The sequence below is a fragment of the Parasteatoda tepidariorum genome, chromosome 10 (genome assembly GCF_043381705.1).
Source record: "Parasteatoda tepidariorum isolate YZ-2023 chromosome 10, CAS_Ptep_4.0, whole genome shotgun sequence".
Classification (NCBI taxonomy): domain Eukaryota; kingdom Metazoa; phylum Arthropoda; class Arachnida; order Araneae; family Theridiidae; genus Parasteatoda; species Parasteatoda tepidariorum.
In genome coordinates, this window is record NC_092213.1 from 8,227,356 (window position 1) to 8,251,901 (window position 24,546).

The window sequence follows — 24,546 nt, forward strand, 5'->3', positions numbered from 1 at the left end:
GCTACCTCAAACCGATCAACGAAATCTGTGGTTATGTATTAATTTTTGTATTTTAATCATTTTTAGTCGAATTTTCGGAACTTTAGGCCCATTGAGGCAACAGAAGATATCAACCCAGAGTTTTAAGATTCCGCTCATTTTTAAATAATAGGTATTCACATCTTTTCCGCACTACCGCAGAAAGATCTAAGAAATTTCGATTTTTTCGATACGCCCTAATATATATATATATATTTTTTTTTAACTTTTTATTTTTTGAGTTGTTTTATCTCTCTTACAACAAAAATGTTTCAGTTACAGGGTTATATTCATTTTTACGGTCTTTTGGGCGATTAAGCTAAAGCCGAAATACTTCAAATTTAATATTAATTTCAGGGGGTTGGCATGGTTTTTGGCTATTTTATTTTTCTATAAATCGCCAACTATGGATCTCTTCCTATGCTACTAACCGTCCGTTGGGAACAATTTAATTACTTTTAGTTTTGAATTCTTGGCGCTAGGACCAGGGAGAAATTTCCCTCGGCCTGACAGTTGATAAATGTTTTCGAAAAACTTTATGTTAAAAAAAAAAGAAAGAAAAAAATCCTCTCTTCATCCCGATAAAGGAGTTTCTTTTAATTTTGGATGTATGATGGTCATGGTGTATCTTAAAATAATATTTCTAAGTAAAAATAAAGCAACAATTCTTTTTTTAAAAAGTATTTTTGTTCAATTTTATGGAATTAATCCTTACGTCGTAAAAAGCGCAAATGTACTAATAATTATTACTACTGTGGCCAAAAGCTTCACAGAAACTGCAATGAATTTACCTCTATTATATAAACGATATCAAACTGCTTTCAAATTTGCTATTTTGAGTTAAGAAATGTTTGTAGAAAACTAATTTTGTACGCTAGTGAATTATAATAATTTTGTACCCTGGTGAATTATAAATCCTTGATATATAAGGAATGTATTTAATTCTAAATAAATAGTTCCACATTTTTAACTTTTCTTTTCTGTTTACGCAGTATATTTGTTTGTCCTTGTTAGACTTGAATCGCATATAACCTAGGAATAATTTACGCTGCGCTCCTGAAATTTGGACATGGAATACAGTATTTTAGCTCCCGATCCTGAAAACCGCTAAAAAAATTTAAAATTATAGATTCAGGAAAAAAATATGTTTCACAAATTTTCGTATTTAGCATTATATAGTAATTTCTATGAATTTAAACTGTAGGTGATTCTACTTAGGAGTTTATTAGACGCACTTTAATGTCAACGCGGATTGCTGGTCTACGTCACTGAGAAAGTTAAAACCACGTGAATATTTTGCTCATAGCTATGATAGGGTACTTGCACTTCAAGAAGATGACCATGTATACCCACACATGTGACCTATTAATAACAAAACAATTAATAACAAAAATATTATTTCAGAATTAGAAAAATTCATTAAGAATTGGGTACTTGCACTTCAAGAAGAAGAATATCACAAATATCCACACATGTGACCTATGATGTCAGCACCAGCTGATTGCTTATAAGCAAAATGGCGCGTTAAAGTTGAGCTAAGTTCCTCCACATAAGTTAGAATGTTAATCAACGTGAAGTTAATTATATCTAGTGTCGTATCACACATCGAATTTATTGAAATATAATTCTTTTTCTTTTACGTCTTTCACTAAACTTAAATTATTATTTGTTTAGCATTTCATTGTAATCGTAGTATCAACTTCGCAACTTCGATGCACAATTAATTTATGTTCTACATGGTTTCGTGTTTGTCTTTGTGTTAAGTAAGAAATATATAGTGAAAGTATCGAAATCTTTGTGAAACAATCTTTGTGTAAGAATATAGAATGAATAATTTAAGAGAATTGATGCTTAAAGGGCTTGGCTTACTCGAAATAGAATGAAAAGAGCAGTCGTCAATGTGAACAAATACCATGTTTCAACAACCAATCAGGATCGAAATACCCACACTACAACCATTGCAGATATCTTATTTTCAAAGGTGTATTTATAAAATTAAAATCAACGGTAATTGAAATAAAAAAAAGTTCGGTACTGAAAAGCAAAGTTAATAGAAAAAAGGTAAGATTTCTTTTAAGAGATTTGTTTAAAAGTGTCATACTATTATTGATGATGATGCTGAATTAATTTTGGCCTGCGCAACTGCTAGTATTTTTAATAGGCAATTGGTGCTGTTTTTATAGGTGCCAAAGGTTTATATAGGTGCAGGCACCGTGGTAATAAATTATTTTTTACCGTGCTCCAAAAGGGATACGTACAGGCGAAAATTGTTCGATTGTGGAAAATTCTGACAATCAAGTGCTGTCCTTGAGCAATAAATCATGCAAAATGATAATGACTATAGTTAATTTTTAATACGCTGATATGAACATCTAACAAATTGTTTTGCTTAATATAATAACATAAAGCCAATGGGAAGGGTAATAAATAAAAAGAAATAAAACTATTTTAGTTTTAATTATTTTGTGAACGCCTGTCCTTCAGTTTAGTGCATGTTTTTATAATGAAATGCTCGATTCCAACTTCGACTTCAGGCTTTCCTGAGAGCTGGATTCCGATACTCAGATTTATGTTCAATTAAAATTTTAAAGAAATCCGAATCTCAGGAACTATTAATTACCAAGATATCATCTTTTATTAACTTTTTTGTAACATTACTGGATTAATATTTTAATTTAACGGATAATTAATTGCTAGTCTAATACTTAAAACCTCCATCTTTAGTTATCTGCTCTATCCACACCACTAGTAACATAATAAATAATTAGATTTAAATCAGCTTTTCTCTCTGGTTGCACTTAGTATAACTGATATGCATTACAAGTAGTACATCTGACCTTTTAGTTTTATTATCAATACCAAGTTCACAAAGATGAGAAAATATTGGAAAAAAAGGCGCAACTTTTTAAGGCCTTGTTTATTCCTAACACGAAAAAAAAAAATAAAATAATATAATTTTAAAAATTTTCATAAACAGTATTTTTTTATGGTTTTCCTCGAAAAAGTTAGAAATAAAATATCGCATTTAACTCATAAGAATCGAGCTGATATAGTCTCAGTTCATTTTCCACCTTCATTTTATATAAAATTTTCATTTCATCAGGTTCATTTTATTTAAAGAGTATTGCATGTCCTTCTTATACATTTTTTAAAGGAAGCAGGGGAAAAGTCGGTTGTTTTTGAATAGCCATTATAACATCAAATAATTTATTATTATTATTAATAATGTTTATATTAATAATTTTTATATTTCATAATTCAAGTCAGTACTTTATTCGTTTCCATTTTCCAATAAAATTAACGTCAATGATGCATCAATTATGTTAATATGTACAACTGGTATTAAGGTAATAGGTGATGAGGAAATAGGTATCCAATCTTCTAATATAGGTACATAATGTATGTACCTATTATAGGTACTTAGTAAATAGGTTTTTTTACTTCCCCTAGAACGTATCAATACCCTAAATGGGGTATTTGAAATAAAGGAAATGAAATAAAGTCACGAATTGAGTTCATGCAAAATCTGAGAAATATTTTTAGGGTGGTATCATTTTTGATTTACAAAGATCAAGATTATTATCTTTTTAAAGTAATGCAAATATTCAAAATAGATAGAAGTACTTGAAAAGTAACTATTACGCGGACAATATTAACTCAGGCAGCGCAAAACCAACAACCGAGTTGTCGTCATAAAAATTCAAACTTTTAAAAATTATGAAAAGGAAGATATGCTTATCGTGATTGTTAGATATTAGAGTAAAATGCGATTAAGGATGATTTATTTTCTCAGATTACAGAGGAAAATTGAGAAATTACTCCTATAAAATCCTCAAGCCTTTGTGTACAGAACCAACAGGTGAAAGGTTTATACTCGTTACTTAGCTTTTCGAAGACCTCGCTATTTTATCTATCCTACTGTCAGAAATAGTAAATATTTGTGTAAAGTAAAAAAGGAAACAAAATTATCACTTAAAAGTATATCCAATAAAGGATTAAAATTAAAGAGGCCTAGGAAGTAGATTCCGGTGTATTCTAGTAGCACATTTCGAGATTATCTACCCACTTTTCAGCAGAAGAACGGATCAACTTTTGCTCGAATTCAGTTGCAATTGAAAATTCTATCGCTTTGTTAAGGTATGTATTTTTCATATTAATTACATTGTTTTAGCTTTCGATTAAAGTCTTTCATCTTAAATATCATTCAGACAAACTGCTTTTTTCTTACATCTGCAAGCAAATAGAATGAATAAATACGTAAAAAATGAAATGTCTCAAAAATTTTCTACTTCTAAAAATAATAGAAAATTATATGAGGAAAAATATTGTAATTTTCTGTAAATCCATTAAAATTAATTTTAAAACGAGACAACTTTTAAAACGTTTTTAAAAGGCGGGTATTGTTTCTTTAATAATTTTTTTATAGTGTTGGATAGTACAAAAATAATTAACCGTCTTTTTTAAATCCCTTTTAAAGATTAAAGAAAAAATGTTTCGAATTTTTGTTTTTAATGGAAATATTTTTCTTGAATATTAAAATTGTTTGGTTTTTTTTTCACAACCCTTTGATGCTGATGGGACACCGGTTTTCATTTTTATGTATGTCGTTTTTAAAAATTGAAAAAAATTATGTTTTTATTTTTTGATTTAAATGAAATTATTGTTCTTCATTATTAAAATTGCTTGTTTTTTTTACGATAACTCTCTGTAGCAGATGGGACGCGGGTCTCCCTTTCATGTATTTTTTTGACGCTCTAATTACAGGCAAAAATATATTAGGATATTTTTAATACTAAGAAAATATATCCTAACAGTTACTAAAAAAACCAGTTAGATATTCTGGATTATATTTGTACTAAAATCCAAATCCCAAAAGAGTAGTTGAAATTTTTTTTCCCCCATTCACTTTCGAAAATTTAATAATAATCAATTTCGTTAATTAAAGAGATTTTAATGATGAATTTGTTCCTCTCAGATCGAAATAACTACGAAAAAGTGCAAATGCGAAATTTTATTAACTGATCGCAATAATTGTTGTTTCTTGAAATAAAATGGTTTTTTTTATGAACGTTGAAATTATTCACTTAAATTATTTGTACTAAAAAGAATTCTGTTTGCTTATGCTTGTGCCCCCACTTCCCATCCCCAAACACGTGATTTCATTAAGATCTATCAGTGAACGTAAAGAATTTTGCGAAGTAATCATTTTTAAAAATAACATTTAAAAATCAAAGTGTATTTTCATATCAAATTAGGTGGGTTCTCAACCGTAATTTAATATTTTCGCTTTCCCAAAGGACATATACATTAAATATATTTTTTGCATGCATTACATTGCGTGTGAAGCTAATTATAATAACAGTATATTAATCAAATGTGCACAAAAAATAATAATTACAGAATGATTAATAAGATTAGACACCGAAATTTTATCTTAAAATGCAGCGTAGAATTACGTTATAATAATGATTAAAAAATGCTATTATCATAGTTCTCAAAGTGTTGTAGCTCTCATTTTCATAACTTAGAAAACAATCAAAATCAAAAGCGTAAAAATAGCTGTACAGGTAAAGATTTTAAAATAAGGGATACCAAAGTATTTATAGGAAAACAATACCTTTAGGACTTTTATCAATTTTATGCTAAAGACAACCAAAACGATATGGAAATCAATGAAGAAAACTGGATCCAACTATTTGAATTTACGGTCAATTAAAAGACACCTTCAACAACGGGAAACTGAGTTAGACCATTATGTTTTTATGTTCCTTAAAAGAAATCGCTATTTTCCATAAAAAAGTAACCAAGAAACGCCACTTTCGGAAGAACCCAATAATGGGATACCTGCAAGTGACGTAGAGTGGATATCTTGAATCTGATTGGTTGTTGAAACATGGCATTTGTTTAGGCTAGATACTGTTCTTTCCATTCTATTTCGAGTAAGCCATGCCCGTCAAGTATCATGAGTATAATAAGTTTCTTTATATTTAACGTGGCATCATGACTATTTTGAATCTTTGAAACTTTGATTCTTTGAAACTTTGTATTTTGAGCTTGTTAAATGTCAGATACGTTTTGAACTAAAAGCTAGGATCTAAGTAGGAATTTATTATAGTTATCATGCTTTAAGTAAGAATGTCAAAAATTTTTTATTTAAGAAAAAAAATCAATACTGAACAATTTATTTAGTTTTTTCTTTCATTGTATATTTGAAATTTTTAAATATTTTTAGTTAAAAACTTAGGTAACTGCTATATTATTGATCAAGAAAATTTTTTTGTTGATATTTATGAAATACTATATATTTAATGTTCATAAATTTTTAAAGTTTATATTAGATTTATAATTTTAGGACCTCTGCTCACCAAAAATAAAATTAAAATTTTAATCTAAAATTGTGTTTAAAAAAATTCCGTTAAACCCAGTCGTATACTTAAGGTCTTCACATCATCGCTAAAACAAGGAGTTCAGTTGCAGTTATTTCACTAGAAGAAAAAAAAAATAAAAACTTCTAACAACAACTATCGAATAACATGGCTGGTTTATTTCTAACTTCCTATGCACATTTATTTCACTATTAATACTTCATTGATGACAGAGCCATCTATGGATTGAGACAAGAAGCTTCCAGAATACTTTAAATATTATGATTTTTAATGCCTAAACTTGGAGCATTTCCGAATCATTGTATGTATAGTTATTAATATGATTTTCTCTCTCTGTTATAATAGTACAAGAGATCTTTTCCTCCCGCTCGCTTAGCTCACCGATTACTACGATTGCGACAATCACTTTTCATTTCTTTACGAAAAATGGATGGTTTTAAGTGAATGAATATTCATATAAAATATTCCAAAATGTTTCATTTCATTAAAACAGATTTGGTTTTAGATTTATTTGTTATAAAATATAAACCTAATCATTTTGCTCTTAGACTATATTACAACTTCATCTACAACTTTGCTTTTTAAATTCCAATTTAATTGTTAATATTTTAGGCAAAAAATTACAGCTCCGCCCCCAGCCCACTTAACTCACTAAACTCCACTGTTGTTCAATCATTTTTTTTGTTTTGTTTCGTGATTTTAAATAGAATGTTACGGCTAAATTAACAAAATACTGAACTGAAAAATTAGTGTATTGTATTAATATATTTTATTTTGTAACTGTCGTTGAACAGCCGACCCAATTTTTTGGGTTTACGACTATTAATGTTTAACACCGTAGCCTTGTAATTTTGAACCAATCCAGAAGACAAGGAAACTCCTGGATCAGTACCCCCAGAGGTATTGATTTGTTGTGGGAACATGNTTGCCAGAAATGTCTTGCATTTCGGAATTTTCTTGCATTTTAAATGCATTCTCTGAAGAACACTGATTTTCACAAAAATGTCTTTATGCTGACGCGCAAAAGAATTCTTTGAAACTTTATATGTAGACTTTGTACATTATTAGAGATGTTTTGATCTAAAAGCTAAAGTCTAAGTGTGAATTTCTTTACCTTTATCAAATTTAAAAAAAAAAGAATGCTTATAATTTATCTTTAAAAACTCAGTATATTGTACACTACATTGATATGTATACCTAATTCTTTGATATATATACTCAATATATATCAATGTATTTATTTTTATTTTATGGTTCGTTTAAAATTTTTTAAGATTTATCATTTAACAGATGAAAACACATTTTTGACCTAGAAAAAAAAACTAATCCAAAATTTATGCATCACAATTTGTCTTAATTGCTTCCCAAAGCTTACCAAAGATAAAATTAAAATTTTAATTAAGGCTTCGTTAAAAACAATTATGTCGAAATCAGGCGGATAACTTATGTTATGTTTCCTGCCTTTTCTGTAGTGTTAAAACATTATTACTAGTTCGATAGAATTTTTAACCCTTTAACTGAGTATACGATATTCAGAATCTTCTGTATTATGTCTTAATTGCTTTTTAAATAAGCACAATTGAGAAAGATTTAAAATAATGAAAATAATTTGTTTTTAAATATTGCAACGAAAAAGATGACCCAAACTCTTTCTTTTTCAGACTCATTCCAAATGAAAATAACTGGATTGGACAGCAGACATAGCTGGATTGTGGCCGTGGCCAGCTCCATCATATTCACCTTCGTGACATGCCCCATGAGATTGGGATCACAGCTTTTTGTCTCCATTTTGGATCGTTACGGCGCTGACAGGAATGCAGCATCTTTTCCATTCGCTCTCGCCTATTGCGCAAGAAGTTTGTCAGGTGATTTTTTTTATCTGCTTCATTCAATTTTTGTTAAATCAATAGAATTTTCGCATTTTTTTAATTATATGTACAGAGCGCAAAAGGCAAAATTAAATAAAATACATGAAAAAAAATGGTTTACTTTAAATACTTTTTCAGTGGGAAATGAATGGTTCAGGGGATAGAGCGTTCGTCTTCCAATGAGATGAACAGGCGTTAGATCCTTGCGTTGGCTGGTCGATACGATTTCCGCACCCGGCTTGCACCGACCACAGTGCTGACGTGAAATATCCTCAGTAGTAGACGGAGCATGGATTTGAATCCCCTCGCTATCAGTCAAACCGTGGTAGGTTCTCGTGGTCTTCCTCTCCATGTAACGCAAATGCGGGTTAGTCCCATCAAAAAGTCCTCCACAAAGGCAAATTTCGCCCAATACTTGCTCTTGGAGTTCCCTTGTCTTACAAAGCTACGGAGTTGAACATTAGTAGTCGTAAACCCATAGTTGGGTCGGCTGTTCAACGACGAGTATAAAATAAAATTAAATACTCTAAATTGAAAATTAAAAAAAAATTTTGATACCCAAAAAGTATTTTCTAATATTCTCTTTTTAATAATACTTTTAAAGCAAGAAAAAAACATCCATTTTATTTAGCAAACGGTTGTGGAGACGTAGCAATTTTTAAATAAATTTATTTTTTAAATTTCAAGCTTTAGAAAATATTATTCCAAAAGGCATTTTAATTTATAAATTTTTGCATAGAAATAATTGCTTGATTTGCAAATTTTTTTAGGCAAATTTTGGATGCGTGAATGCATGTACATGTACAATGCGCAAAATAAAAAATGGACCACCCTAAATTACTTTTGATCTGATGATCGGATCTTCACGTTCTAGGTTGTTGTAGTTCATTTACGTCACACTAGAGCTGCACAATGGGCTATTGGCGACGGTCTGGGAAACATCCCTGAGGATGATCCGAAGACATGCCATCACAATTTTGATCCACTGCAGAGGGGATGGCACCCTTGCTTCGGTAGCCCAACGACCTGCACGTGAAGGCGAGCACTTTATGGTAGAACAGTTTAATGAGGACCAATATCGCACACTCTCGGTCCCTAGGTCTAAGTGGTCACCCACCTGCATACTGACCGCAGCCAGTAATGCTTAACTTCGGTGATCTGCTGGAAACCGTGTCTTAACGATCAGTCCACTGCGGGACCTTCACTTTCTAGGACTCAAGCTAAATGTTTCGAGGGATTTATCTCAAATATACTAATTACTTAGTGCAGACGATATTTTAAGTTACGAAATCAGACACACAAATGTACTTTCTCTGAATAAACACATCTTTATTTTTGTTTCCAAATTTCTGACCCTCAAAATGTAGGGGTTAACCACAATCTGGGATTAGTTCGTGTCGAATGCATTAACTGAAATGAATAAAATAAGTTGAATTATGACTTTCGAGAAAAAATGTGAGAATTGGTGTGAGAATTGTTATCGGAGAATAATTAGTAATCCTTAAATTAGGTTATCACCGACGAGACAGTGTAAGGTTCAGGGAGCTGGGTATCAAAAAGGTTCTGGGTTTGAATCCCGAACAAGTCATGGATGTTCTTTCATTCTTTGTACTATCTGTCCCTAGTGTGAGAGCTGCGTTGGCCACCAAATATGGTGCCTCTGAAAGTGTGACCCACAAATCTGTTCTACTGATACCTGAATGTTGAGTGTTAATCCGTTAGTCATTGGAAAAAAAAGTAAATCAGGTTATTTTATTGTGAATTTAAGAATTCGTCGAGAAATACTAAAACAATCATTTGTAGAAACATATCTTTTTAGAAATTTGTTTAATATATTGTTATTGAAAAAAAAAATATATTTCAAAATTTGCTATTTTTTAAATTGTTATTTTGCTTAAATAACTTCATAACAATATTAAATAAACAATCGATAAAATAATTCTAATTATTAAATAAATAAATGATTTTTAGTTAAATGTGAACCTATTACAGGTTTCAAAACTCATTACTGATAGAAAAAATTCTTAATTAATGGAACCCTTGTGATCTTTTTACGTAACTTTGGAGTTCTGAACATCACCTTTTAGGATCCACTGGTTTACTTTTCCTTAGTTGAAGGAATGTGGAGCCAGTCCCTGAAGCTCCGTGTCGCGGAACTGTCCCATAGTTGTTGCGGTCTATGCTTTGTGATACAAAATCGTTTTTCATTCACTCGAACAAAAAGCTTACAGGGGGGAAATATGTTACTTTAAATCAGATTTATTGTAAAAGCGAAGTAATCGGAATATTCTTTCTAACTAAAACTCACAATGATTCTTTTCGCCAACAGGTCCGTTTGCAGGATATTTTGGCGAGAAGTTAGGACTGCAGAGAGTGACACAGATTGGTTGCTTATTATGTGCAATAGGCATTGGAGGGTGCTTCTTTGCAGAGAGCATCATTATCATTGATATCTGTTTTGGCTTAATTTTTGGTAAGTATAGAATCCTTTGTGCAAAAACTCCACACGTTGTTTGATTCGTAATTATCACTTTTTGTATAGTTATAGAGTCTTCGTGAAAAATAATGCCAAGAACGGTGTAGTAAGGGAAAGCAAAATAATAAGTGGACTTATTAGAATACTCTGAAATTTTGACGAGTCACTATTGAAGTTACTAAAAGTAAGGAAGATATTAAAACCAGTGAATATCTTTTAACCCTTAACGATCGGTTAATTTTCAAAAAAAACGGTCATAAAAGTGCCTATTTTGCCAAATACACGTATTTGATTAGTGCTGACATCTAGTTTAAAATATACTGACTCTCTACAATTACCTTAAAAAATCCTAGTACTGCCTTCTGGTGTGTAAAATGAGGAATAAAATGTTTTCCGGGCAAGGAAAATGAATTAGCTTTAATCTTATTGGCGCGTTACTACTGAACACTCCAACCCGGCAATTTCACGGGAGCGAGAAATCGAAGGCGAAACCTCACCCCGTCATTTTCAAGGGGAGCGAGAAGGAAGGAGTTAAGTGAGGAGGAATCTTAAAGACGGTATCTAGCTATAGACATTACAATTTCATCCGACAATAACACTAAATGATTACGAGATTTTTAAATCCCTTTTTTCTCTCCTAATTAGTGTTTTAACAACGTTTTTTTTTTCCTTTCTTAAATATTTATTTGCAACCCTTAATAAGCATAGTTTTTCAAATTAATTTTCTACAAAGATTTCTTAATTTTATAGCTAAGAGTTGTCATGAGATAGCATTTCACGCAGAACTAAATAGAAAATACAAAACTATAGTTTTTTAAAAGTAATTTATTTGCTCTTAATAATTTTAAATTTTTTAATGTCTTTATATCTTTTTATAAAATAGACAAATGATAGATACATGAATAATTTATTGCTGAAATAATATTCCCGTGGTGGTTATGTCTGGCGATAAATAATTATTACCAAGCCATGATAATTCCCCTGATCTAGCTACCCCTTATGAGCATCTTGGCTGTGGCACGAATGAGGGACTGAGCACTAAAGCTCCAATTAACTCCAAGAGGTAAAGTGGGGTAGAAGTTTGGGGCAAATTGTCAGGGACACCTTTACAAACGTGCATATTAAATCAATAATGAAATAAATAAGAATAATCAGGCATTAAACTAAGCAGCTCTCCCCCTGAACGTTGCGCTTTTTTTTATTTAATGCAGTGAGAAAAAAACAAGATGCTATCAGCGTAGCATTGTTTAACATCGTGGCTGATCAAAGAAAAAGAGTGGATTAAAATTTTCAATAAGTAACTTTAATAGAAAAGGAAATAGTAAGCGGTTTGATAGTATTTTAGTTCGACTCGACGGATAAACTGATACTTTATTATTTTATCACACACGTTTTCTTATTGGATTTAGTGGAATTTTTATAGCTTGATAATGTTTTGGCTATTTTTCTATCTCAAATAAAAAAAATTTCCGACAAATGTTTGAATTTGTTGCCTACAATTCTAAAAATATGAATTAATAAGAATGAATTAATCCCCAGTGAAAATATGAATTAATACGAGGTAGTTACTTCGGAGCACCCATTGTGCATTTCGGAATCATACATCCATTGATTGTCCCAAAATTGACCGATGGTTTGAAAATATTAATTAAAGAAAAACGGAAGGAGATAGAAATGTATAGGAAACCTGGATTCTATCTCCTTCAAGTTACAATATTAATTACAAAGATCGTCAACAGATAGCGCTGTTGATTGGAAAACTATTTGCCAGATCATATCCGCATGTCAAACCATTCCAACTGAAATATTTGCACAGGCGTTTGCTAATTTTCTTCTCAGTCTATGCCACATTATTGCTGCAAATGGTGGTCAGATTAAAAACAGCTTTTATAGTATACGGCGCCATTTGCTGACGAACTCTGTAACTAAACTTGAAACTTAGTGAAGTTAAATCCAGTTTTCTGAGAAACGTGCATAAAAATGTCCGTTTCTATCGTTTTTTATTCTTTTAAATTGACTTTTCAAGTAGGTGATCACGCAGGAGACAACCGGTCCTTAGTCAAAGTAAAGTGGTTAACTGTTAATGAAAAGTATAAACTCATAATCAGAATCTGATGCAAATCTTTCACATTTTTATTTTAGATAAAATGTATTTTTCATTTTAGGATTTGGTTTAGGATGGGCCACTGCTGTTGTCCCTGAGATCATCAATCAACACTTCGACAGGCACAGAGCAAAGGGACAAGGAATTGTCTTTGGTGGGAGCGGCTTGGGTTCCTCTTTATTTCCTCCTCTTTTGGAATTAGTACTGTTGCATTTCGGGACATCCGGAACTTTCCTAATCATATCCGCCATCATACTTAACAGCATACCAGTGACTATGTTGTTAAATAAACCCAAGCCTGAGAAGTCAGAATCACTGAAACCTTCATCAGCGGGTGAATCGAATTTGAAAACAAAACAATCAAGCGTGTGCCATGCGATTGAAAAGGAAAAAGAATCTAATTTAAAGCTGAAATTTGATTCACGGAAATTCGAATTTTATAATAAACTTGCGAACGATGTTTCAGATGTTAAATCGACTGATGTGTCAGAATTTCAACTCCATCCTGATTCTATCTTCTCATTTGTACCAAGTTCCCTTTCTGATCAAAATACTTTAAACTCTACTCCAGTACGTTTGTTGTCCTATACAAGTACCGAGCCTTTGGAATTCCGAAGATGGCAGAAAAACATATTAGAAAGACATTCCAAGCAAATGGACACTGATGTGCTCAATAATCAAAACTTAAAAAATCAGAAGCAAACATCTTCAGTTATCAATACGCAAGTGCTTAAGGACCAAGTGCATACGCCTGCAGTGTTAAATTGCAGTGTCTTGAACGATCAAATTTACTATATAAACAATAAATTTAGAACTATTACTACAAATAGTAAGAAACCCACTTCGCAAGAATCAAGTAATTCCATTAGTGTTCTATGGAATCCCGTGTTTTTGCTCATAACCCTGATTCAAAGCTTGCATTTCTACGTCATGTATATGTTTCTAACCATTACCATAGACATTGTTCGAGACAAGGGCGTCGAACGCGATCACGAGGTATATTTCGTGATGGCTCTGTCGTTTTTCGATACAATTGGACGCTTTCTCTTAGCTTCTGTTACCGATCATGGATACATAACTGTCGCCAACTTTAGTGCCATTTGTTTCGCCCTAATAGGACTAATGTGCCTAATGCTTGTTTTTGTGTCGGGGTTTTCGGCTACTTTAACTGCCATCTGCTTACTCGGACTTATTTTGGGTGGCAATACAACAAGTCTTCCCGGAACCTTGAATGAGTTTATTGAGAAGAAGAATCGAGCGATGGCAATGGCATCCAGGCTCTTGCTGTATGCACCAATGAGCTTCACGATGTCACCCTTAATAGGTATGTCAGTAATATTTTTTATAAACACTGTTCCGTAATCACTGTATTTAATGTATGTTACACTTATCTATATAATTGCTGGATGAATTGTTAATATGTGATAACCTAACCGACAGAAGTGAAACTTGCCAAATTTGCTAACTCACCCCAAGTTTAGGCATAGCTCTTACGTTTAGCATTAATGTCAATGTGCGTGATTGCACTCTTAAAATGATATTTTAAAACAGCCGAATCCTTTTAATTAATTATTCTAATAAGTAATTTTAATAAATAGAATTAACGTTAAGTAATTCTTTTATGAAGTTTCCAAATAATTATAATATTAAAAGAAATTACAGCTAATTTTATTTCTTACAATTTGCGCCATTCTTTACATTATACTTATCATTTTGCTTTACACTTTATTTTTATTTGCACCTTATTTTATATTTTAAGCTTTATTTTACTTTATAGTCTACGCCTTACTTTATATTTAACACTTTATGTTATATTTAACACTTAAATTTACTTTTTACTTTACATTAACTTTGCTTTATATCTTACAATTTACTTTACGCTTTCGTTTTACTTTTTACTTCACTTTACTTTAATTTTGCTTTTTTAACTTTAAATTTTATTATATACATTGCTTTTTATTTTACTTTTACTTTTCTTTACATTTCACTTATTTTTTACGTTTCTTAGCTTTATTTTTGAAACTAACGCTTCCATGCTAATAAAATTCATACACTCCACTAATAGCGGAGGATTTAAGGCTGTTTTTCGAATGATACGTCATAATATGAAATGATGCTTTTTCGCTAATCATATACTATTTTTATAACTGCTGTGAGTTTTCAACTGTTACTCATGACAGTTAGGTCAAGTTTAGCCTATCTAAAGCCAGCATTGTCTAAACTTATATGAAAAATGGCGCAACACGTCAATACGAAGCAAAACCACAGTCTTACGAAAAGGAAAAGCGTTTGTGGTTCAATGTTTTAATATTTGAAAACTTACTCTAATGCTGCATTATTTGGGATCATAAAAATTTGCAAATACTAAGAATACGATAATGATTTTGATCATTTTTAAACTAGGGGGAAAAATGTCGCAAAATCTGCTTTCAAAAATATTTAAGTTATTTGTCTATTCTAAAGCCCAAATAATTCGTCACGGCAATATTATATATATAGTTAAAAATCAACACATTGATTTAAGCGTAAAGCACGTAAACTATGCCTTTTTTTTTTAAATTTGCTTGTACAATTTAATAATAGCAGTATAGCAAAATAACTTTAAATTAGGGATACAAAAATATTTATAGCTTTAAAATACCTTTATTAGAGCTTTTTTATTATACCTTTATAACTTTTATTAATTTTATACTGATAACAATCAAAATAATATGGAAATAAATGAGAAAAAACTGGATCCCACCACGTGATTTTCTGGCCAATAAAAATACGCGTACAACAATAAAAAACTGCGACACCGTTATTAGATTTTTATATGTAGTAAGATATTTTTTTTCTGAAAATAGAAGTTTAAAAACTGCAGAATGTTAAAATTAATGAAAACGACTTATTTGAAAGTTTTCCTGATATTCGGGTAAAATATCAATTACTTATTACCGGTTTCTTACTGCGGTCAAAATGACTGTAACTGTCGTTATAGGTAAGTAAAAAAGTCTGTTATTCTAGCCTTAAGTATAATAACCAGATTAACCACATTCATAACCTGGCAGAGATATGTATACCATTTGCATGTATACACTTTACTGGTATTTCATGCACTTATGCCTTATGATAAAGGGACATTGTCCGGTATTCTCTAAACTTAAGTTTATTTACTTATTTTTTTTATTCATTTTCTAAAGAAAATGCGAAATTGTTTGATATTTTTACACTGATGGTTTTCCTTAAATACGTCTTATTAATTATAACTAAATAAGATAGTCAAAGTAAAACATATGTTTTATAACATGGATTTATTAAAAAAGGAAAATGTTATTTTTCTTCAGTAGTCAATTCAGCAATATTTTTCAATAAAGTAAAATGAAGAGAGAAAAATCCGATGTTTCTTTTTCTCTTACTGACATTCGCCAAACCACACTATCATATTTGGGTTAAGAAAAACAACAACATCATTAAACACAAGTCGTTAAAAATAAATTAAATGAAGAAAATGGAACGCACACCAAAGGGCAGTAAAGTGGTATCGAAATGAGAAGGGGGGATGGAATTACTTCGACTAATAATTTCCTGTCAGGATTACAGTATCATTATTAAATGAAACTCAAAGCTATTTCTAGCTCTCGCCTTCTGTTCTATCTCACAGTGATTGACATCGATGATGCTTTGTTTGACTGATTTTATACAGTTGTCAATGTCACGCTAAAATACATTCTACATGTCGAGGACCTGAACATTTTCAGAAGAAAGGAACGATTTTTTTTTAGCATTTTCGTTATAAATACTTGTACTTGTTCTTCAAACAATTAACAGAAAAAACAATTAAAAGTACTAAATTTAAAAAGTCAATGGTAGTCCATTTTTCAGAGTAGTTCTAGCTTCAAGCAGTAGTCTTCAAACTCTGTCCTGACTTGCAGAAGCTGGCATATTTCATGCCAAGTCAGAGTGCAATTCGGCTACATTCTGAATTTCACTTATTTTCAAATGGTGTGAATGAAAGGATCTTCGTTTACGATGTCTCTATTATTGGTGTTTAGATTTGACTTACTCTTTTTAAAGTGTAGATAAAAGTTAAAATTTTTTGCTAATTTGAAATAAAGTGGTCCTCAAGATAATCATTTCGATTGTTCAATTCTAAATTCGAAGAAATAGTTAATTCTTCAGCTACCCATGTAGCATAATGCGTACATTAAATGTACATTTTTGGGTAATTAGTAAAGTCAATACGCTTTATACGTAAATGTCACGTATCATTGACGGAATGATATTATCATTGAAATTTTTGGTCAAAAAAGCTTTGGTATATTTTACGTAATATTAACGGAATGGATTATACCAACAACCCTTCGGTAGGATTGCTTTCGTATATTTTAAGAAAGATTAACGAAAGAATATTTACAATTCAGATTAAGTAAAAATGATTCTGTGTATTTTACGTATTATTGACAAATTAAATTTACCATTTAAATTTTGGTAAATTTCGGTTCGAATTTATTTACATAAATTTTCTATTTTTTGGATATCTGTTTTTTCCTGTAATTCGACGTTTCAGCTTATGTACATTTTGACGCAAATATTACAAAAATGACGCACTCTTTCTTGCCTAGTACAAATGGTAAAATATTCGTAAAAGAAACAAATTTGTTTACGTAAAATTTTATGTAACTTAGTTTTTTGGATAATTATTTTTTTCTATAAATTGACGTTCCAGTTTAACGCAAATTTTACGAATCCTTAGTAAAATTTAAAGGTGAAATACACGTATTTTTGAAGTAAAATTGGTGGTACAACTACCTGGAAAGCTGTTAATCCACGCTGTCAATCAATTATCCCTGCTCAATTTTTTTAACGGCCATAATAGGAAAGCCACATCATTTTGGCCTCTTTAGCCCTCTCAACAAACTTCCTCATCGCAACGAGTGAAAAGTCTTTCAGTCACGACTGATTTAAAGTTGTTACTCCATTGCGTACACTCTTTGGTTGTTTAGTCGGCTGCCAGGATCGAACTCACGTCTTACTGCTCGTTACCACCGGGATAAGCACTGCTTTAACCTATTGCACCACCTGAACACCTTCACATCGTGTGCCAATTTTACAAAATAATACTCAGAAGGTATACAGTATCTGATATAAATAATCAAACAGATAATTTTAGTTCTCATGGATGTTTATGCTAAAAACTTGCACTAATCTAAGTAAATCCACGCATTTCTTACTCGCTGACTAGTTTCAAGACGAAAGCTTGCATGCATCTTAAAACTGAGGTAAATAAAAATATCAAAAGGTCTTGAAAAAAATTTAATGAGTTCAAAAACAACTACGAAGGTTTTGAAATTTTAAAACTAATGGAGGGACCTTCTTTCATGAATGACACCATTGCCGAGCCCTTTAGATTTAGTGGAGGAGACGGTGTGGTTTTCAGGCTAAAAAAATGTTTGAAAATTCCCAAGTTTAGAGAAATTTTTTTTAGAAAAAATTAGCGGGTTATTGGTTCTGTAGAACCTTACACACAAACTTTATTTCTTTTTTATAAATGATTTTATCGGTAAGAAATATTTTTTAGTTGTTTAGTAAAATGTCAGTTGTGAATTAGTTGTTTATTTAAATTTATTTAAATGTGAAATAATAAGATTGTTTTAATTTTTAGGTATCTTCAGAGAAGGTATGGGTTCATATGATGGACTGCTCTACATGATGCTGGGCATGTCTATGCTGTGTAGCATTCTTCTACAGTTCATGTCGCGTTTCATTAGGCGCAGAGGCAGAGAAGAACGCTGCGAACAGAGATGATCTTCACTCATTCTACATCTGACGATGTGGAATCGAAAATCTACACCTGAAATCATCTTTAAGACTTATTCAACACCATGAATAATCTATTTCACATTTTTACTAATTCTACATCTGACCTTGGTACTCCATATCATTATTTATTAGACTCGTATGTTTTCATAACGCTGGCATCATTATATGTTGACATGATGACAAAATGTGTTTTCTGGAATGAAGCTGCACTTCAGTAGCGAATTTAGAAGGTCATTTTAAATTACAGTATTTCATAGCCATTTTAAGTAAAGAATTTTTCAGTATAGAACTTTACAGGCCACTTTACATTACAGAATTTTACATCCGATTCAAGCGGAGAATCGTTTAAAAAAATTGACAGGACATTTTACTTCATAGGATTATAGCCATTACAAGCAAAGACTTTTTCACCAAAGATTTTGGCAGATCATTTTACTTTACAGTATTTTAGTAACTTCAAGTGAAAAAATTCTCATCACAGAATTTGACAAGTCATTTTACATTACGGAATTTTGCAGCTATTTCAAGTAGAGAATTGTTCAGTAGAAAACTTGTCAGGCCATTTTATTTAATTGAGTTTTACAACTATTTCAAGTAGAGGATTGTTCAGTAGAAAACTTGACAGGCCATTTTATTTAATTGAGTTTTACAACTATTTCAAGTAGAGAATTGTTCAGTAGAAAACTTGACAGGCCATTTTATTTAAATGAATTTTACAACTATTTCAAGTAGAGAATTGTTCAGTAGAAAACTGGACAGGCCATTTTACCTTACTGAATTTTATAAATTTTGAGTGCAAATTTTTTCAAGAGAGAACTTGATAGGCCCTTTTGAATTGCGAAATTGTGCAGCCATTTCAAGTAGAGAACTGTTCAGTAGAAAGCTTGGCAGGTCATTTTACTTCGTAGAATTTTACAGCCATTTCAAGGAAAACTTTCTCAGTAGAGAATTTGAGTGGCCATTTCACTTTACAGAATTTTAATAATTTCAAGCGCAAAATTTCTCAGTAGAGAATTTGGTAAGGCATTTTAAGAAGAGACTTGTCCAGTAGAAAACTTTACTGGCTATTTTATTTTACAAAACTTTAGTCATTTTGCGTGCAAAATTTTTCAGTAGAGAGCTTGATAGACCATTTTGCATATTTTCAGTGCCAAGTACATAAAATTTATTGTTATAATGTTATTCATACTTTTCATGGGAATGTACTATATGTCACTTACTTAATTTTTATAATGTTATTCATACTTTTCATGGGAATGTACAATATGTCACTTACTCAATAAAACCTTTGTGTCAAAACTGTCTCTTTCTGTACTGCGCAACACGATGAATTTGAATTAAAATTATCTGATCAACTTAATAAAATAATGAAGCCTACAAAGAAGGATACAGCTAAGTAAGTTACTTGCCTGTTAAGCTTAAATAGCTAATAATGCTTTTACCTGCTTCAACGTCAGTTGAGATAGTTATGTTGCTTGCATGGCTTGAATATAGAAAAAAAAGTAAAATGTATTAAAAAACCCATATAAAATGTTCAGAATTACAAGGCTACGGAGGTGAACATTAGTAGTAAGCACAAAACTTGTGTCGGCTGTGTAACGACGGTAAATAAAAGATAAAATTACTAAGCAACCCTTAATAGTTGACATTCTTTGGGGGGAAATCCCAAAGTCATTGAGATACGAAACAATTTAAATAAAGAAAAACAAACTATTTTGAAAATATTACATAAAATTCTCTATTATTTTCATCATTTTTTTAATTTTATTAAAACGCAATTTTATTAAAACGTATTATTTTGTCATCAACAATAAAACGAAAAAAAAACGCTTTTATAAATGTTGGAGAATAGTTGTATTGGTAGCAAATTTTTTTATTGTTGATTTTAATTGTTTTATTTTAAATTAAAATGTTCGATGTAGAATGCTTAAGTACATTTCTATATATGCATGCTTTTTTTCTTAATTTATTCCAAATATAATTTTTTTTAATTATTGCTATTTCTTTTTTCTCAGACGTTTTACTTTCATTTCATAAAAATTACTAAAATATTGAATAATAATGATTTATTGATTGCTTATAAATGTAACTAAGAGTGTCAAAACTTATTGTTGGTTTTAAAAAAGTCCTTCTTCTCGGTGCCTCAGGGACCCTTTCATGAAGCCCTAGGTTCCCGCAGAACACCTTTTAGGAACCACTGATTTATAAACATTAATTGACTTTTCAAAGAAAAAATTAAAACACAAGTTTAATAAGAGAAATTTGAAAAACGGTACACCTTTTAGGAACCACTGATTTATAAACATTAATTGACTTTTTTAAAAAAAAATTTAAAACTAGTTTAATAAGAGAAATTTGAAAAACGGTACACCTTTTAGGAACCACTCATTTATGAACATTAATTGACTTTTAAAAAAAATACATTAAAACGCAAATTTAATAAGAGAAATTCGAAAAACGGTACACCTTTTAGGAACCACTGATTTATAAACATTAATTGACTTTAAAAAAAATAAATTAAAACACAAGTTTAATAAGAGAAATTCGAAAAACGGTACACCTTTTAGGAACCACTGATATATAAACATTAATTGACTTTAAAAAAAAATAAATTAAAACACAAGTTTAATAAGAAAAATTCGAAAAACGGAACACCATTTAGGAACCACTGATTTAGATACATTAATTGACTTTTTTCATAAAGAAAATAACAGTTTTGATAAGAGAAATGCTATGTTAATTTTTTAAAACACAAATTTCAATCCAGCTCACCGACATAATGTAAACAGAGGCAGGATATTGTTTCGGTTCTAAGAAAAGTATTATCATTTAAGTTGAGAAGCAGTTGATGAGTTTATATGTATTGAATGCATAAAATATATGATGTCCCGTCTGTCTTTGTCAATGACATTATTTGCGACCTCCTATGTTATAGATAACAAATTAGTATAAGCATACGCAAATTTTCTTTTCGGTACCTAATAAATTTTTCAGGTACTGTGATTCCGAAAGTTAGAAAAAAGTAAACGATATTAGCCGTCATTGGTGACCAGATTGGTCAGCTTTCAAAATTATCTAGTACAACATATAAAGTTAAATGATAACAAAACTGAATGCAGATAAGAACTGTTATTAAATATTCTAATTCTTCAAACCTGCCTCCAAACCTGCCTCCAAATCTAACACCTTAACTAGTCTTGAACAATATATTAACTAAATTATCATTGGCAAATCCAATTTGGGCAAATCCATGGCAAAAAATTTTCTAATATTTAATGAGAATTTGTTAAAGTTTTTTTTATTAAGTGTTAAAAATTTCTTTGAAATCATCAATACAAAACAAAATGTTTAATTACATTTTAACCTTATTAACATTAAAATTTTATAATTGAAATTCAGCCTTATTAATTATAAATTTTGAATTATCCAGTATAATATTATTACTTTTCGCACATTCAGATTTGAGCCAGTCCAAGGTTACTAACAAATCAAACGCGTTTCTATACTTTAGTAAGAACGAACCATAAGTTGATTCCATCGTTTCTTTTATTTTCTTATTTTGTTGTATTCTTTTATTTTCTCCTTTTGTAATTTGGCAAACTTGATATGAAAACATTTTAAATCATTTTTGAAAAATGTCGGTAAGTCTTACTACATTTGAATTCGCCAGTCTCTTTATATAATACATTTTGAGTTTTATTCTGTATTTTCTATATTTTGCTTGATTGTTTTATTTTGCGTTTTTTCTTTTCTTTTACATTTTTTGCTAAATAAGTTCTATTTTCGTTTCAGTTTTCGGTGCTCCTCACACTACTGTATATGTTGCTTTGGCTACATTAATACAATATTAGAAAGCACTTTTTCGCCTATAATCGTAAGAGCTGATGACGAGATTAGGGGAGAGTCGGGTAGCCCCGCCCAGCGGGTACCCCCGCCCACTGTCAATTTCATATGTATAGAATATTTTTTCAAGTCAATGGGCCATCGGACATTAATTGTTATATTAAAAAAAGATTATTTTCAAAGTTTCAAGTATTTATGCAGCTGTTAACATGGTAAACAATAGTTTTGAAAATATGTTGAATGCAGTAGAATGTTTCGATTGTTTGAATGGATTGTTTGAATTTGATTGTGGTTGAATGTTTCGATTAAACTTCATTTTAATACTAAAAAAATAATTTTTTCTATACATACAGCATTAAAGTATGTAGTCTTAAGTTTAATGTGCACAAACACAACTACTTCCACTTAGNATATTACATTTTGAGTTTTATTCTGTATTTTCTATATTTTGCTTGATTGTTTTATTTTGCGTTTTTTCTTTTCTTTTACATTTTTTGCTAAATAAGTCAGTTTCGTTTCAGTTTTCGATCCTCCTCACACTACTGTATTAATATATTTTGCTTTGGCTACATTAATACAATATTAGAAAGCACTTTTTTGCCTATAATCGTAAGAACTGATGACGAAATGCTGTCTTTTCTTTATTTTCCTTTCCGTTTTTTTTTTTTGAGTTTTTGAATATTTTTAGAATTTTTTTTTCCTTTAAATTTTTTTTTACATATTTTTTAACGTTATTTTTAACTTATAATATATTTTTTCAAATTTTTAATATTTTCGTGTGCCAAATGGACAGATATATTTAATACTATTTTTGCTTGCATCTCATTGTGCATGAAACTGATCGTTAAGTTCTAAACCATTTAACAGATCGCTTTAACTGTAATTAATAACAGTAAATTAATGTTTTTTTTGCACAAAAAACAATGGAAAACTGCGACGTTATCATTAGATTTTCATATGTAGTAAGATTACAGATACAGAGATTCTTGCAAAAATTGTGATGTTAAAGTGCTTGTGAAATTTTAAAACATGCTGCCCAGAATGGTTAGGACAATATTTTCTTTTGTAAGTATTACGGGATAACTGCAAAATGAGTAGCTCTGACACCCTGAGCAAATATGTTTCAATATAATAAATTTTAAAATAAACTGCAATAAGTAAAATAACAGAGCAACATTAATAATTTATTCATTATGCGTATATTTTTTTCTTTAAAATTTTAAACTGACTTCTGCAATGAAAATAATTATGTTTCATTTATTTTCGAAAATACGTTTTCAAGCTTGCGCTATTCCTGAAATCAAACTGTTGTGCTTCGGTTTTCTGTGCAAAACATGGCAACGCTTAGAAAGGGAAAGATTGACTTCATTTCACAAAACTGTAAATAAAGATGATTCGGATAATCAGGTAATTCTGATAATCAGAGCCCTTTTCTGTTACTTCCTACTTTCTCTTTATCGAACAACTTGATCAATGAAAAAATGACTTCCTGCGGAACGATCTCGAAAAATAAAAAAAAAGGTGCCCATAAAGAACAAATGTTTCCCAATCATTGGAAATGTTACAGGTGAAAAGACCTTGTTTACACTCATTAGTGAGTAGCGGGGTCGAGTGAGCTTTCTCTTCGTTTCACGGGGCGATGGAGATCGGTGAGGAAAACGGAAGTTTGTTTCGGGCCGTTCCGCTCCGGTGGTTCGCAATTCACTCCCCGAACGCGGACACTTCGATATCCAAACATAACGGAGAGAAAGTGCGAGACGGACGCAACATGCCAAACTATCAGCCACAGGTGGACGAGCCTGCTTCGTTCGAAGGACTCCCACCACCGGTGAGTGCCTTTTTTTTTCTTTCTTAATTGGGAAGGAATTATGAAAAGCTTATTCTTCAGAGCTTATTCCTAGAATAGCTTCATGACTGTTTCTAGATCTGTCTGAATCCTCTTTAAATGTTATTACACCAATGGAGATAAAACGGAATTTGGATTTGAAAAGTCTCTCCCTCTCTCTCTTTATATATATATATATATATATATATTTTGTCATCTACAAT

The 24,546-nt window shown here is 30.8% G+C and overlaps 2 protein-coding genes across 3 annotated transcripts in view; both read left to right on the forward strand.

Moving 5' to 3' along the window:
- Positions 1-4,029: 4,029 nt before the first annotated feature.
- Positions 4,030-19,953, forward strand: LOC107437540 (uncharacterized). Its single transcript, XM_016049593.3, has 5 exons — positions 4,030-4,155; positions 8,066-8,269; positions 10,602-10,745; positions 12,914-14,176; positions 18,497-19,953. Exons 2-5 carry the CDS (start codon positions 8,077-8,079, stop codon positions 18,637-18,639), a joined length of 1,743 nt encoding a protein of 580 aa, XP_015905079.2. The 5' UTR covers positions 4,030-4,155; positions 8,066-8,076; the 3' UTR covers positions 18,640-19,953.
- Positions 19,954-24,057: 4,104 nt separating this feature from the next.
- LOC122270129 (uncharacterized) overlaps positions 24,058-24,546 on the forward strand; it is a 31,167-nt gene continuing 30,678 nt past the window's right edge. The window contains exon 1 of one of the 2 annotated variants that reach the window (XM_071186132.1): positions 24,058-24,325. In XM_071186132.1, the coding sequence (XP_071042233.1) occupies positions 24,137-24,325 (189 nt within the window). In that variant the 5' untranslated portion in view covers positions 24,058-24,136. The remainder of the gene's footprint in view (positions 24,326-24,546) is intronic. The other variant, XM_043046372.2, reaches the window with a different exon arrangement.